General features: G+C 43.9%; 2 protein-coding genes across 5 annotated transcripts in view; one reads left to right on the top strand and one right to left on the bottom strand.

Moving 5' to 3' along the window:
- The window catches only part of STRA6 (signaling receptor and transporter of retinol STRA6), a 92,950-nt gene extending 89,190 nt beyond the window's left edge, over positions 1–3,760 (top strand). For all 4 annotated transcript variants that reach the window (XM_088446212.1, XM_088446211.1, XM_088446214.1 and 1 more), the window contains exon 18: positions 1,578–3,760. In XM_088446212.1, the coding sequence (XP_088302338.1) occupies positions 1,578–1,741 (164 nt within the window). In that variant the 3' untranslated portion in view covers positions 1,742–3,760. The remainder of the gene's footprint in view (positions 1–1,577) is intronic.
- On the bottom strand, positions 388–4,269 carry LOC148540457 (uncharacterized). Its single transcript, XM_088446215.1, has 2 exons — positions 4,241–4,269; positions 388–3,534 (listed from the first exon to the last, which is right to left on the bottom strand). Exon 2 carries the CDS (start codon positions 3,363–3,365, stop codon positions 2,253–2,255), a length of 1,113 nt encoding a protein of 370 aa, XP_088302341.1. The 5' UTR covers positions 3,366–3,534; positions 4,241–4,269; the 3' UTR covers positions 388–2,252.
- Positions 4,270–14,471: the final 10,202 nt, after the last annotated feature.

Here is a 14,471-nt window from a genome sequence, read left to right as displayed (position 1 = left end):
TGAATCAGGCCCAGAGAGTCTTTCTCTACAACTGGATGCACTTTATACACATGTAGAAGCCCACTTACACTCACAACAAGTGAGCACCCATTGATACCATATGATAAACATTATAAGTGCAGTTATTGCTGATTATTGTCCACAAAAACTCTCTAATGTAGTTTACACTCTAGCATAGATGTATAAATAAAATCAGTGATACTGTCCTGCTGATAGTATGTTTTCTTAACTTGATATGGAGTAATTGATAGACCTTTTTGACATCACTAATTCTGTTAAGTGAAGAACTCTATATCCATTAAGTACCCAGTAGACTCCGCACTATTCTGTTTTCCCATCCAGATAAGAGACATAATACATAATGCAGTTGGTTTATTTGTGCGTTGCAACATAACTTTTATTTTTATGGTTTAATAAAATGTTGATTTAACATGTACTTGTACAAAAATATACATTAACTTATATTTTATTTAACACTCTGTTTCTTTCATATCAATGCGCTTTGACTCCTATTTCAATTAACAACTGTATAAAGACTGATAATAAACAGTGGCTCCTAATGTTTGCTGCACGTATGTTCCCTGTACCTCTTGTTGTTTATCCTATAACTTATCCATTATTAGAGGTAAATTTACTAAAGTGAGAGTTTTTAGAAGCGAGTTTGAGAAGAGATGTTGCCCATAGCAACCAATCAGATTTTACTTACAATTTAACTAGCACCTTCTACAAGATAATAACTAGAATCTGATTGGCTGCTAGGGGCAAAGTCTCTTCTAATACTCACTTCTAAAAACTCTCCCTTTAGTAAATTTACCCCTTAGTATATGACCTGTCCATAAATATTTCTTTATATTTCTACTCCCCTGGTACACTGGCACACTGCAGAAATTTGAAATTAGCTTGAGCCTGTGTGCAACCCAATTATTATTTTATTTATTTTTTTAGATATCAACATTTTATTGAACACAATTTTTAAACAAAATAAGTGAAGGGGAGGAGGGAAGGACATAAGGCAAAAAAGGGAAAAGGGGGGGGGGGACGTAATTATACATCCAAGCATGACAAAATCACAGTATATCATTCCTAACACAAAATAATGAAACCGCAATATGGGGTTGCTTAGACATTTCCATGAAAATAAACATGTAATTAAACTCCACCTACCACATACACACAAGAGGACACTGAGAATGCCCCACTGACATCCTGACAGCTAGAGCCCATGAGTCATAGGCTGAGGGGCATTGTGAAAAGATGCACCCCAATTATTTAGTTACTGAGAAACACTGTTCCAAGTACTCAGGGCTCTCTGTATTGGTTGCAACATTCATGATTTTCTACATTTACCTGTGTTTTGTTGTCTCATCAAATGTATTTCAAATGCACAGCTTTGTCCGTGGTCTGTTAAACTTATGGTTCTATCTCTGCTTAAAATGCAGAAACTACTGCTGCCTAATATGAATGAAATAAAACTTCTGATATATCAGTGAGACATACATAGAGTGTCTCTGTTTCCTATGTATTTCTATTCACATCCAATTTGAAAACTACTAAGCACCTTGTTTCCCTCTGCCCAGGTATTCACCTCATGCCAGCAGATGGTCGATATCTGAAGGGTGCACGCTCTCACCTGGCCCGTGCTCGCTGGAGTCTCGCATATACTCTAATCCACAACCCATCTCTCCTGATCCACCGGAGAGCCAGAAGCATCAATGGTGGATCTCCTGTGCATCCTACATAGCACCTGGCACAAACCAGGGACATTCCAGTGACATAGTCTACCTCCCACCTCCTTTCCCTCCTATCCCCTAGATGCACTGTTGGGCAGGGTGGGGTTTTTAGTGAGATGGTGGCCCCTTTATTTTTGTAGTTTAGTAAAAAAATATATTTCTCCATTAGATCATTTTGTTCACTTGAATCTGTTGATTATGTGTTTTGTTGATGGTCTCCAATTACTACTTTCATATGCAGTAGTGTCTATTCAAATTCATTTCCTCTGTATCTTCTCTGCTTTAAACTTCTGATTATATTAATCACCTACAGTTCTCCTTCTACTTACTGTATCACGGTTACAGTATTTCACTTATTTTGCTGCCATGTATTATTCCGCTTGTGTGTAAGCTACAAACCTATACAGTAGTTTGTGTCTATGTAATGCAGACTATGACTTTCTGCTCAGCATATGTGATAATCATATTATATTCAGAGATCTTCCCAGAGGACACTGTTTGAGGTTACCCTCTCCCATGTATTCATGGAATTCTCTGCCACATTAACACAAGTAAAGCTTGCCAACATAACCTGGGCACAGTCATAGCACATGAACCTGCATTAGCCTCTGATCTCACTCTCCCAGACACTAGAAACAGTAGTAGCTTTTCCCCTGGTTCTGATGGCCAGCCTGGGATTGTATGGGTAATGGATACCGACATTTCCCCAGTAGTTTCTGATGTGTGATTGTACACCTGACACAGGTAGGCCATATCTTTCTTAACAGCAGTTACTGTGACACTTCCATTGGCAAGTTTTCTAATGACAACCTCAATTTCGTTGTAGCTGCTTTGCTCATTGATATCTTTGAGAACTACAACAAAATGGAATCCTACTTCCTTGCAAAGCAACAACGTATCAACCAATACAGGATCATCACCTACTATCTCCAGAGGTTTCCTGCATTGCAAATCAGGCACTTTTTCCAATGAGATACCCTTTAGCTCATTGGGCGATATGCAGACAATATCACTTTTTCTATCAATGGTGATCTCAGCCTTTTGGAGCCAATCCATTAACCATGCCAATGAACAAGAGCAGTGGAAGGAGTTACTATGGAGCTGAAGGTGTGACAAAGAGACCAATGTATGAAAGAGTCCTTCAGGCAGGGAATATAACCGATTGCTGCTAAGCTGCAGGGATCTTAACCTTCTAGCGTTATTCAATGCTCCAGATGGAAGAGTAACCAGCTGGTTGTTGTTGAGGTTTAGGAGCTGGAGTTTTTCAAGTGTAGATATATCACTCCATGGGAAGTCCACGATATGGTTATGACTCAGGTCCAGGCTTATCAGTTGTGTAAGCTTCTGGAATGTGCCTGGTTGTACAGTAGTGATCTGGTTATATGCCAGCCACAGTGATGTCAGTCCTGGGCTATTGGCAAAGGAGGTGTAATTGAGGTCACTGATCTGGTTGACAGCTAGGGTAAGCTGATTAAGACTGAAAGGTAGATCTACTGGTACATGCATTAGGTTGCGGTAAGAGCAGTCTGCAGAAGGACGGGCTGTACTAGTGCAGCGACAGGCAGTTGGACAAGATGTGCTCGGGACCAGACACAAGAACCCCACAATAATAAATAACTGTAGTAGGATGCCCATGATCCAATGAGGATATGTTGTGATAATGTGGAGTGATCTGATAACGCTTTCAGAATTTTTAATAGTAATTATATTTAGACATCCCAGCAGTTCCACAGATGAGCCTATTGTTTTTAGTGAGAGAAACAAATAAATGTTTACGTGATTCACCTTTCTGTTTTTGTAATACCTGTGGAAGAGATATAATTATTGAGGTGAATATTAGTATCTGTAATTTATGGGTCCTGTTTATTATATTATTAGCATTGGACCCCCGATAATTAACATTCCTCATTGCTTCAAATCGCAGTGACTTTAAATGCGTTTTTTGTGCTATTTATCAATCTGGAAATGTTATAGCCCCAAACTAATCTTGCTCCCAATGATAACTTGCTTCAATGCTAAAATCATATGCAAACGAACATTTACACAAGATTTTCAGGGAAATTGACCTTAAGAAATAGGCCCCATATACACCACATTAAGGACATTCATTATTGCTGTCACATTTCTACTTATTTTCTCCTTTCTGTTACCTCTCCTAACGCTTTCTCTCGCTCTCCCCCCTCTCTCTCCCTATGGATGGTCTGCCAGCCCCTGATCACACGCTTCCCTTTTACATGAGACTATAATAAGGAGATGTGGAAATACTTCCGCTTTATAACATTGTCCCCTCTATGGCTTAGCTTCTCTGATCTATCTATGTAACTTTACTGCATATGTGTTTGCTGCCTTGTACAAGTTCACAGCATTTTTATGTTTCGAGTTCTCTGAATGCTTCCATTACATTATCTCTAAACCTACTTCATTATTTCTTTTTCTTTAATCTTTACCTCCTGCTTAGCCTGAGACATGATTCCCGTCTGTTTCAGATTTCCCAAGGCTACACTTCTTACCTAAATCTTGCTGTGTCTTCTCTGTTAATCTGATGAAATAAATAAACACATTCCCTCTTTTTCTCCTCCTTCTATAACAGGCTGGGCACAACCCCAGAGACAGCCTAATAACAAGCCAAGCTCCATCCCTCATCCTCTGTACTCTGTCCCTCCTCCACTGTCTGGTGTCTGTCAGAGTTTGTAGCATAGAGTCAGTTTAGGCTGTCATCTCCAGGTATTGTGAAATAATACTTTTGGACAAAGAGATTCCTTCTCTGTGACACAATTGAAAGACAATTCAAAGCAGACACCCTATGTAACAGAAGCACACATGCAACGCAGAGGTTACAGACAGCATGCCTCTTGTTTGCATATAAGGTTAAAATATTTTTGGGTTTGTTTTTCAGTCCTATATAGCAGATATGATTTATTTAAAATTTGGGGGTTATTTAAGTTTTATAGATTTTTATGTTTTTCTTGTAATAATGCTGCTTTATGATAGTTCATCCTTTTTATACTTGTTGATTTGTCCTGTTAATATAGAACCTAGGAGGTTTATAAAAGGCGCAAGTTGAATTTTGAAATGGAGTTTAGGCCACACAGTTATCCTTATCCAGGCTTGCAGGTTTGTTAGGGAACAGCGGTAACAGTGGTAAATGCACAGTTTTGTAGTAGACATACAGCAGTGGTGTTATTAGCCGTATATATAGTGGCACAGCGCATATATATAGTCTTGCCTCTAACAGACAGGGGCATTTCTAGAGAGCAGGGGACCCGTGTGCAGTCTCCGACACAGGCCTCCTCCTCTCTGTCCGGCGGCCGGCCGTGCACTGAGCTGTGAGCGGCCAGCGCCCGGAGTTATAGACTCTGGGCACTAGAGTGCCCCCAGAGTCTATAGAGGATGCGCTGGTCACCGGGGAAATGGCTACGGCGGCAATTTTCCCTGTACTGTGCATGCGCGAACGACGTGAAAATCGCCCTGGTGGCCATTTTTCAGTCGTTATTACAGCGCTGGACCACCGCGCCGACGTGGGACTCCGGAGAGGTAAGTAATTCTTTGGGTGCACCCATTATAGATACGCCCCTACCAACAGGAGTCACTGTAGGTGGGGTAAGGAGACAGTGCAAGAGCGCAGTACTCTCCAACACCCCCAGTGCGCACTCCTCTCCAACACCCCCAGTGCTCAGGGCTGTCTTCAGTTACATAAAATACATCCTTTACCTCACTGAAATGACTTGGCAAAGTCCAGTTGTAACCAAAATCATGGAGTTATGTGAGAAAACAAACAGTGAAACATATAAACATGTCAAATATATTTCAATCCACATTTTTTCAGGAACATAATTAGCAATTGGGACATCAGTCCTTTTTGTCAACATATCAACAGGCAGGATTATCTTCACTTGCTACAAAGGTTACACTAGACTGCTCCACTAGCTCACAGATGATTTGTTGTCATATTATATATTGCTTATCCTGAATTAAATTTACTAAAGGTTAATATTTTTTTTTACTCTTAACTATGTCAAGCCTTTTACACTTAAGAAGCCTGCACAGATCATAGGCCCTCATTCAGAGCCGTACGCTCTGAGCAGAGCGCACGCTCTGAATGAGGGCCGGGCTCCATTTTCATGGAGCGTCCTCCTGGACGCTCGTATAGCTGTGGGTCACCACCCACAGGCTATACGAGCGTGCATTGTGATGGTCGCGATGGTCGAGACCATCGCGACCATCGAATTTGCGAGCCGGAGCCTGCGGTTGAGGTTTTCAACCGCAAGCTCCGGAGTGATTTTGGCTCTATCAGAGCCAAAATCACTCCCACTGACATCACTAGTGATGTCAGTGGGCCGGCTTCTGACGGGAGGCGTTCCCGTGGGAACGCCCCCGTCAGGGAGGCATGCCCCCGGCACGCCCACCAAAGGGGGCGTGCTGTCAATCAACATTGACAGCACGCCCCCTTTGATCGGACACAACGAGCGAAGGACTTTCCTTCGCTCGTCGCGTCTGGCGCATGCGCACGACGGAGCTCCCTCCGTCGTGCGCATGCTCAGTCCATAACATCGACCCACTTGCGAGCGGACAGCCGCTCGCGAGTGGGTCTGAATCAGGCCCATAGTGATATGTGCAGTGATTCTCCAAAATAACCTGCCTCAGGCAGATCTATGATTTGGGCGGGTGTCCCTATGTCGTTTTTTTAGTTGTTTTTAAATCCGACCTTTAGTAAATCTGTGGATCTTATTCTTCTCTAAGTAAAAGTATCGATTGTTGGTCCGATGTTCTAAAATCGGGTTTTCCGTCAGTTTTGACTTTTGCAAAATCGGCGGAAAATCAACCAAAAACACAAAACCTTCCTTTAGTAAATTTATCCCAAAGTCTCTTTTAAACATAGCGCTACCTTGGCAGTTTCTGTAAGTGCCATGCTTTCTGTCTCAGTGGTAGATAGTGCTACAGTAGGTTGCTTTCTAATGCCCAGCTGCGCCTGCTAGTACAAAAGGTAAAGCTGGACTTCGGTGATCTGGTCATGAGTATTTGTCCACATACACTTACCCTCAGTCTAACATCTAACCCTTAATAAACCTTAATAACCCTTAATAAACCTTAATACTACTATCCAACCATCCTTAACCACGACCCTAAGAAACCCCTAACTCCCTAACTCTACTACCCTAGCACTAATATCCAAACAACCTTAATCCCGACCCTAAGCAAACCCCTATCCCATCCCTAACCCTAATTACCTAACCCTAAATGGGCAGACCAGATGGGCCAAATGGTCCTTATCTGCCGTCAAATTCTGTTTTTATATCCCCGTCAGCATCCCAGAAAGATATCCATGCATAATTTCCATATTTGAAACCTCTAATCTCAAGGAAGTTTAAATCTATATATATAGTTCAGGATTCTTTTAGCTGCAGTTCAATGTTGTTTCCCAGGGTTAATGGCCAATTGGCTCACCCGACTCACAGCATGTGTGTTGTCTAGACAAGTTCCTACACTTGCATACATCAAACTTCCAATAGGTTTCTGACAAGGGACCTTCTGCAAGTTCTTTATCTGTGCCTCGCTTGTTGGTGACATGGCTTTTGTTAGTTTAGTGTCTTTATCAATGGGATGATAAATTATGGGATGGCATTGCATACTTTAAAAGTATTGCTTCAATGTATACATGTGGATCAATTGTGACAGTTCCTGTCTCCAAGTTTTATATGATCCTTAAGCCTAACAAGTGATGTACAGGCCCTAGGTCTTTCAACTTGAATTTCTGCTCTAACAGATGCTTGACACTGCCTATGTGCTTTTCCTGACCTGCTAAAAACAGATCATCCGCATATACTACAATGATGAACAACTTTTGTTCTATTTGCTTGTGGTATAGACAGTGATCGTTTTTGAACATACAAAGTCCACCTCCAGCAGTACAATGTCTAGCTTAATGTACCAACAATAACCACTCTGTTTTATACCATAAAAAACTTTCTTCAGTAAACAGACGTTTCCCAGGTGGTTCCATGTAAATCTCTTCTGTTAATTCTCCATTTAAGTAAACAGGGCCTGATTCAGATGTGGACGCAATGCCGATAAATACAAAGATTAAGCAATTGAATTGCAGTCACACAGAGGAGTCACTCGCAAAGTGAGCGACAGGTAGTCAGCATGTAACGGGGGGTGGCTAGAGAAACACAGGTGTGTTGGACCTTTTAAACACTGTTTTCTGGGCATCCATACATTAGTCACTGCATTCTTGTTCACAGCAAGAGAGCCCTCTGCGTGTCTGCATACAAAGTTCCAGTTTTGTGCATGAGCGGCTGTGTGAGATGCCTTCAGTGGGCGTCTCTAAGGACTGACGGCGAGTAAGTCATTTGCATATTTTCGCAATTGAGATCCGTGAGAGATCGCAGCTGTGATGGCATTTGTGTCCACATCTCAATCAGGCCCAGAGAGTGCTATGAGTAAGTAGCACTAGTCTACCACTAGAATGAGTAAAAGTCAATTTTTTAATAATCCATTTGCACCTTGTATTAATGTGAGTCAAGACTTGATGACAGCCATAAGACCACATACATAACATTGGATGCAGAGCATATGTTTGATCTTTTTATATAGAATAGAAAAGCAAAAAAATTTTTTTTTTTTTTCACCATACTATTAATTTGTTATAAATCACTGTCTTTATAACCCAAATTTTTTTTAGCCCACAGATATACTGTGATATAGCTGAAGACACTGGTGGGTACCTCATGTACAAAATAGAATTGTGTAGCATATTTTTGCTGTTTACTCTCTCATTTAGTACAGTACGTTTCCCTGCATTTGTCTCACATTCTAATCTGTGGGGTTATGTGGATCTTACAGTATAAACTGTGTGTTTTTTTGCTGAGGAAAACAGAAGAATCTGCATCTTCCTCCAAAAAATGTCCTGTCCACCAAAGTTATGTTAGAATTGGTTCTTATACACAGTATCTCCAATAGGAAAGTGTGCATCTGTTTTACTGGTGTAGAGACTGAGCAGAATAAACCCTCGTTTTGTGGATGACTGCAGCTATAATTCCCAGCATGATAGGCCTTACATTGAATACCACTGTTACTTTCTATGGATGTACAAACTAAATGCACAAAATGCTCCCATCTCATTGTACCAGTGTAATTTATTGCATAATGTAAAATGTTCATTTTTGACAGTCCCAATGTCCTCACACTATTCTAAAAATCTTTAGACCTGAATGAAGTTGAAACGGGAAAGATTTTATTAAAAGATAAATGTAACTGGGAGGCAGCACCTCAAGCACAACATCTACACATTTAGAAGAGTTGCATGCCATAAGAAGCATTGTATGGACAAAGTTATAGACACACACTTGCAATGTGGTGTTTATCGAGGGGGGTGAATAGAGATTTTCACAAAATTAGCCCAAGAAGATAAGAGGTTCTGTTGTTGTACGCAGACTATTTAAGGCACAAATAAACCTTATGATAAAGAGAAATAGTTCCATCAGGGACGTGCAGTCAGGGTAGGCAGGGGAGGCAGAGCCTCACCTGTCATACTCCCTACCCTATCATACTCCCTGTCATGCTCCAGGGTTTTCATATAAAAATTGTGTTTTTATACATGTGTGCCTCTCCAGCCATTGACCTCACCACACATTACTGCATGGCATATACACTGCCGTGCAGCACAGTTCCAACATATGCTTCTGAATTAAGCGCCTTGGCTCAAAATCTGGTATAACTTCTGCTCCAATGCACTTTAATGCACTTTTTCTGAAAGACAACCACAAGTTCAAATAAAGCTTCTGGCTTGTGATGTTGTTTTATCATTCAGTACCTGGGCAAATTCCAATGTAATAATAGTAGGGGGTAAATTTACTAAGATGGGAGTTCTATTTAAGAAGTGATGTTGCCCATAGCAACCAATCAGATTCCAGGTATTATCTTCTAGAAGGTGCTAGATAAATGAGAAGTAGGATCTGATTGGTTGCTATGGGCATCATCACTTCTTAAATAGAACTCCCATCTTAGTAAATTTACCCCTAAATGTTAGAAAAATGACAGAACGTGATGTGACCAGTTCATCTGTCACTCACATTCTTTATTCACCAGTGATTTTAGCATTAATTGTTGCTGCCTCCTGTCAGGTGCTTTGTCAGTGATTGTTCCCCTGTCATGATTTCATCACATGTGCACTTAACATATCTATGAAATACTCTAGAATTTGAAAGAGTCATTCAGAAGAGACAGGGAGAAAGCAAATTGGGAAAAAAAAGAATTAAGGCAGCCATAATTTAGAGTGTCAGCTCTTTTGTACAATGACAGTGCCATCATGAGTAACATGATAGGAATCCATCATTCCGTCCACCCCTGTCCGGCTCTTTCCACCGGACGTCGGGGCTCTTCTGTGCATGCGTGACCTGTAGGTCACACATGCGCACTCCCGTCACTGCTCCGAAAGGAGCAGTAAAGAGATTCACTGTTCCGATAAAGAGCAGTGAAGCCGCTCGTGGGGACAGCTGATTTCGCATCAGCTGTCATCGAGCCGGAGCACTGATGAATTGCTCCGGATGCTGCGGCGAGTTAGAATGTTAATTATCATGAATAGGCCCCTTAAAGAGAAGCATTTAGCAGTTACACTACAGAGAAGCGCATTTCTGGGCACACTTTACCCAATGTAAATAAACGCTTCAAACACATAAACATGGCACGTGTTATTATGACTATATGGTTTCTCTCTCTCATAGGGGTCTATTCATGAAGCAGAGAAGAGCCCTTTTTAGCTGAAATCAGGGCTCTTCTCTGCTTTGTGCTATTCATGGAGCTAGTTTACCGTGGAGAAGTGTATTACTTCTCCAGCGATAACCCCGCTCCATGCCTGCATCGCATCACCATACTATTGTATGGTGAGTGCGATTCATGAAGGAATGGAAAGCTCCGCTTTCCATTCCTCTCCTGCGGTACACAATTTGCCATCTGAGGATGGTGCAATCTGTACCGCAAACCGAACAGAGCAGGGACGTTGCATACTTCCCTGTTGTCTGCCCTGGCGCTGGCTCCGCCCCCTTTCCCATCATCCATTGCAGCAGGTCTGACCTGCTGCTCTCGGACACTGGTGCATGTGCAGTGAGAAGTAGGCATATCAAGCTCCCGATATGCCTGTCATCTCACTGCGTACAGGGATTTCATCCAAAGATCGGATATGCAAATCATGAAAGTGCCCATACATTCTCATATTAAAATACACACACTACAGAGCTCTTCTTGCAGCGGATTCAAACATGTGTCATATTCAGATATTTGGTACTTGGTTGGTTCTGTTAGGTAAAGCTGGCACTACATTGGTGTACCCAATTGACCAAGCCCAAGCTTAGCAGTTGTAGAGGATTAGATGGTGATCACTATAGGAATTTTTTAGGGCAGGGGGTCCTGAATGCAGAAGAGGACACATCTGTGCACCAAAGCAGAGCCATAACTACACATTTTGGTGTCTTGTTTTATGTTCATTTTAGGATTTTGTTAGGGCATTAGTGATCACAGATGGATTGCACACCTACACGCACACCAGAAAAGGGGCGTGCCTTTCTGTAAGGCCACAGCATAATGTGGGCCCAGTGTGACCTCACATACTAAAGATACACAAGGAGAACACAGGAAACAAAAATTTGGATGGAAAATAATAATATACAGAATAAATCGCACATTTACTACTGTACACTGATGTCAGAGGCGTATCTATAATGGGTGCAGGGTGTGTGGGGCACATGGGCCCCTGGGTCCAGGGGGCCCCCACACCGCACACCCTGCACACATAGTATTACTTACCTCTCCGGAGTCCCACATCGGTGTGAGGGTCCGGCGCTGTAAAAGCGACTGGAAAATGGCTGCCACGGCCATTTTACTGGTGACCTGTGCATACTTTATAGACTCTGGGTGCACTCTAGTGCCCAGAGTCTATAACTCCGTCGCTGGCTGCGCACAGCTCAGTGCACTACCGGCCACCGGACAGAGAGGAGGGGGCCCGTGTCGAAGACTGCACACGGGCCCCCTCCTCTCTAGAAATGCCCCTGACTGATGTATTATCTGCTCAGCGACATGTGGGAAGGAGCTGCACTCACACTCCTCCTCCTCACTCGGGCAGCGGACATGACACAGTCACACCTGCACTCATGTGAGGAGGGCTGCAGCGTGCAACACTGAGCCCAGTTTCTCATAGTAATAGCTAGAGATGAGCGGTTCGGATTCTGTGGAATCCGAACCGCTCCGAACATTGGGGATCCGAGTCCACCCGAACCCTGTTCGGGTGTTCACCGCCTGACTCGGATCCCCGTTCGGGGCCGAACGGCGGCCGCCTGATGTCGGATTCTCACTAGAGAATCCGACATCAGGTCTCCTCGCGTGTAGGGCAGAGCGCAGTGATAGCGCTCTGCCCTACACAGACACAGACACACAGCCGCCAGCGGCAGCTGTGTGTTTGTTACAGCAGCCAATGAGAGTCACACAGACTCTCATTGGCTGCTGCACGGAGGGAGCCGGCTGGAGCTCACACATGAGCTCCGTCTTCCGGCTCCCTCCTCAGCGTGTGACAGAGCGGACGGCGCGGGAGCGGGGAATCAGGTAAGTTTTATTTTTTTTATTTTTTTACTTGTCAAAGGTCCGGGGGCGCTACTGGGGGGGGTCTGCACTACTGGGGGGGTCTGCTACTGGGGGGGGCTATACTACTGGGGGGGCCATACTACAGAGGGGCCTGCTACTGGGGGGGGGCTATACTACTGGGGGGGGTCTGCACTACTGGGGGGGGTCTGCTACTGGGGGGGCAATACTACTGGGGGGGCCATACTACAGAGGGGCCTGCTACTGGGGGGGGGCTATACTACTGGGGGGGGTCTGCTACTGGGGGGGCCATACTACTGGGGGGGATCTGCACTATTGGGGGGCCATACTACAGAGGGGCCTGCTACTGGGGGGGGGCTATACTACTGGGGGGGTCTGCACTACTGGGGGGGGTCTGCTACTGGGCGGGGCTATACTACTGGGGGGGCCATACTACAGAGGGGCCTGCTACTGGGGGGGCTATACTACTGGGGGGGGTCTGCTACTGGGGGGGCCATACTACTGAGGGGCCTGCTACTGGGGGGGGGCATACTACTGGGGGGGCTTACTACTACTGGGGGGGGGCTGCTACTGGGGCAGCCTACTACAGGGGGGGCCATACTACAGGGGGGGCCCATACTACAGGGGGGGCTACTACTGGGGCAGCCTACTACTGGGGGGGCCTGCTACTGGGGCAGCCTACTACTGGGGGAGCCATACTACTGGGGGGGCATACTACTGGGTGGCATGCTAATGGGGGGCATACTACTGGGGGGGCCTGCTAATGGGGGGCATACTACTGGGGGGGCCTGCTAATGGGGGGCATACTACTGGGGGGCATTCTACTGGGGGCACTGCATAGTGGACCCTACTACTAAGGGGACTGCATAGGGGGCACCACTGCTGGGGGACATTGTGTAAGGGACACCGCTACTGTGGGCATTGTGTAAAAGGGTCACTACTGTGGGCATTGTGTAAAAGGGGCACTACTGTGTGTCGTAACATAAATAAGAGACACTACTTTATGGTGTAATGTGAATCAGGCCCTATGTGCGGTGTAATGCTAATAAGATTGTGCACTGTGACTCCTAGGGCCGTAGCCCACTATGTAAACAAGTACTGTGACTCTGCTGGCCGTACCCCACTGGGTGGGTGCACTACTTTTCATTTCTGCCACTGCTGTGTGGCAATGTGTCATAGATGTGCTTTATACTGTGGTGTCTGTGTCGTTGTGCCGCTGCTTTGTCGCTTAGTAACCAGTCAGCTCACTGCAACCTTTGGCCAATAATGTTGAAAACAATATTATAAGCTGTGATATGGTCTAAATTGACTGGAAATTAATGTTATTGAGGTTAATAATACTCTAGGAAGAAAAAAAAGACCAATTTATGTGATTTTAGCTTTTTTTGTCAATTTTTGTAAAAAAATCCAAATCCAAATCCAAATCCAAAGCCAGTCACCGCAGTTTGGCAAATCCAAATCCAAATCCAAAGCCGGACGACGAATTAGAACCAAATCCAAATCCGGCAAAAATGGTCCGGCGCACATCCCTAGTAATAGCAGGGCTGATGCTGGAGCCTGCAGTGATTTCACTGCTTACTTCATCCCAAACATGCCTATACTACACAGCAGGGCAACCGATTCTTAGTAAGACAAACAGTAGAGCCCCCATTCATAGTATGCTATATAGTAGTGCCCCTTATAAGACATTATTTCACACAGTATTAATGCCCCTTATAATACATTATGCCACACACAGTAATGCCCCTTAAAATACATTATGCCACACACAGTAATGCCTATTATAAGACATTATGCCACATGCAATAATGCCCCTTATAAGACATTATGCCACACACAGTAATGCCCCTTATAAGACATTATGCCACACACAGTAATGCTCCTTATAAGACATTATGCCATACAGAGTAATGCCCCTTATAAGACATTATAAGACATTATGCCCCTTATAAAGGCACAAAACTTAGTTCCATCCCACCAATGACTAAGGTGTGCAATGTGCAATACAAACGGAAATGGATAGGAGATAAAAGAGAGAAGGGCTGGTCCCTGCACTATATTTGGGGTAATAATTGGTTATGTAAGTGAAATTCCTATCAATAATTTTTCATATAGATAGGTGCACCCAGAAGTAAATGGTACAGTGAAAAT

This window comes from Taudactylus pleione, unplaced genomic scaffold (assembly GCF_031769625.1).
Source record: "Taudactylus pleione unplaced genomic scaffold, aTauple2 ptg000019l, whole genome shotgun sequence".
Classification (NCBI taxonomy): Eukaryota; Metazoa; Chordata; class Amphibia; order Anura; family Myobatrachidae; genus Taudactylus; species Taudactylus pleione.
This window is presented reverse-complemented; position numbering and strand designations above follow the sequence as displayed.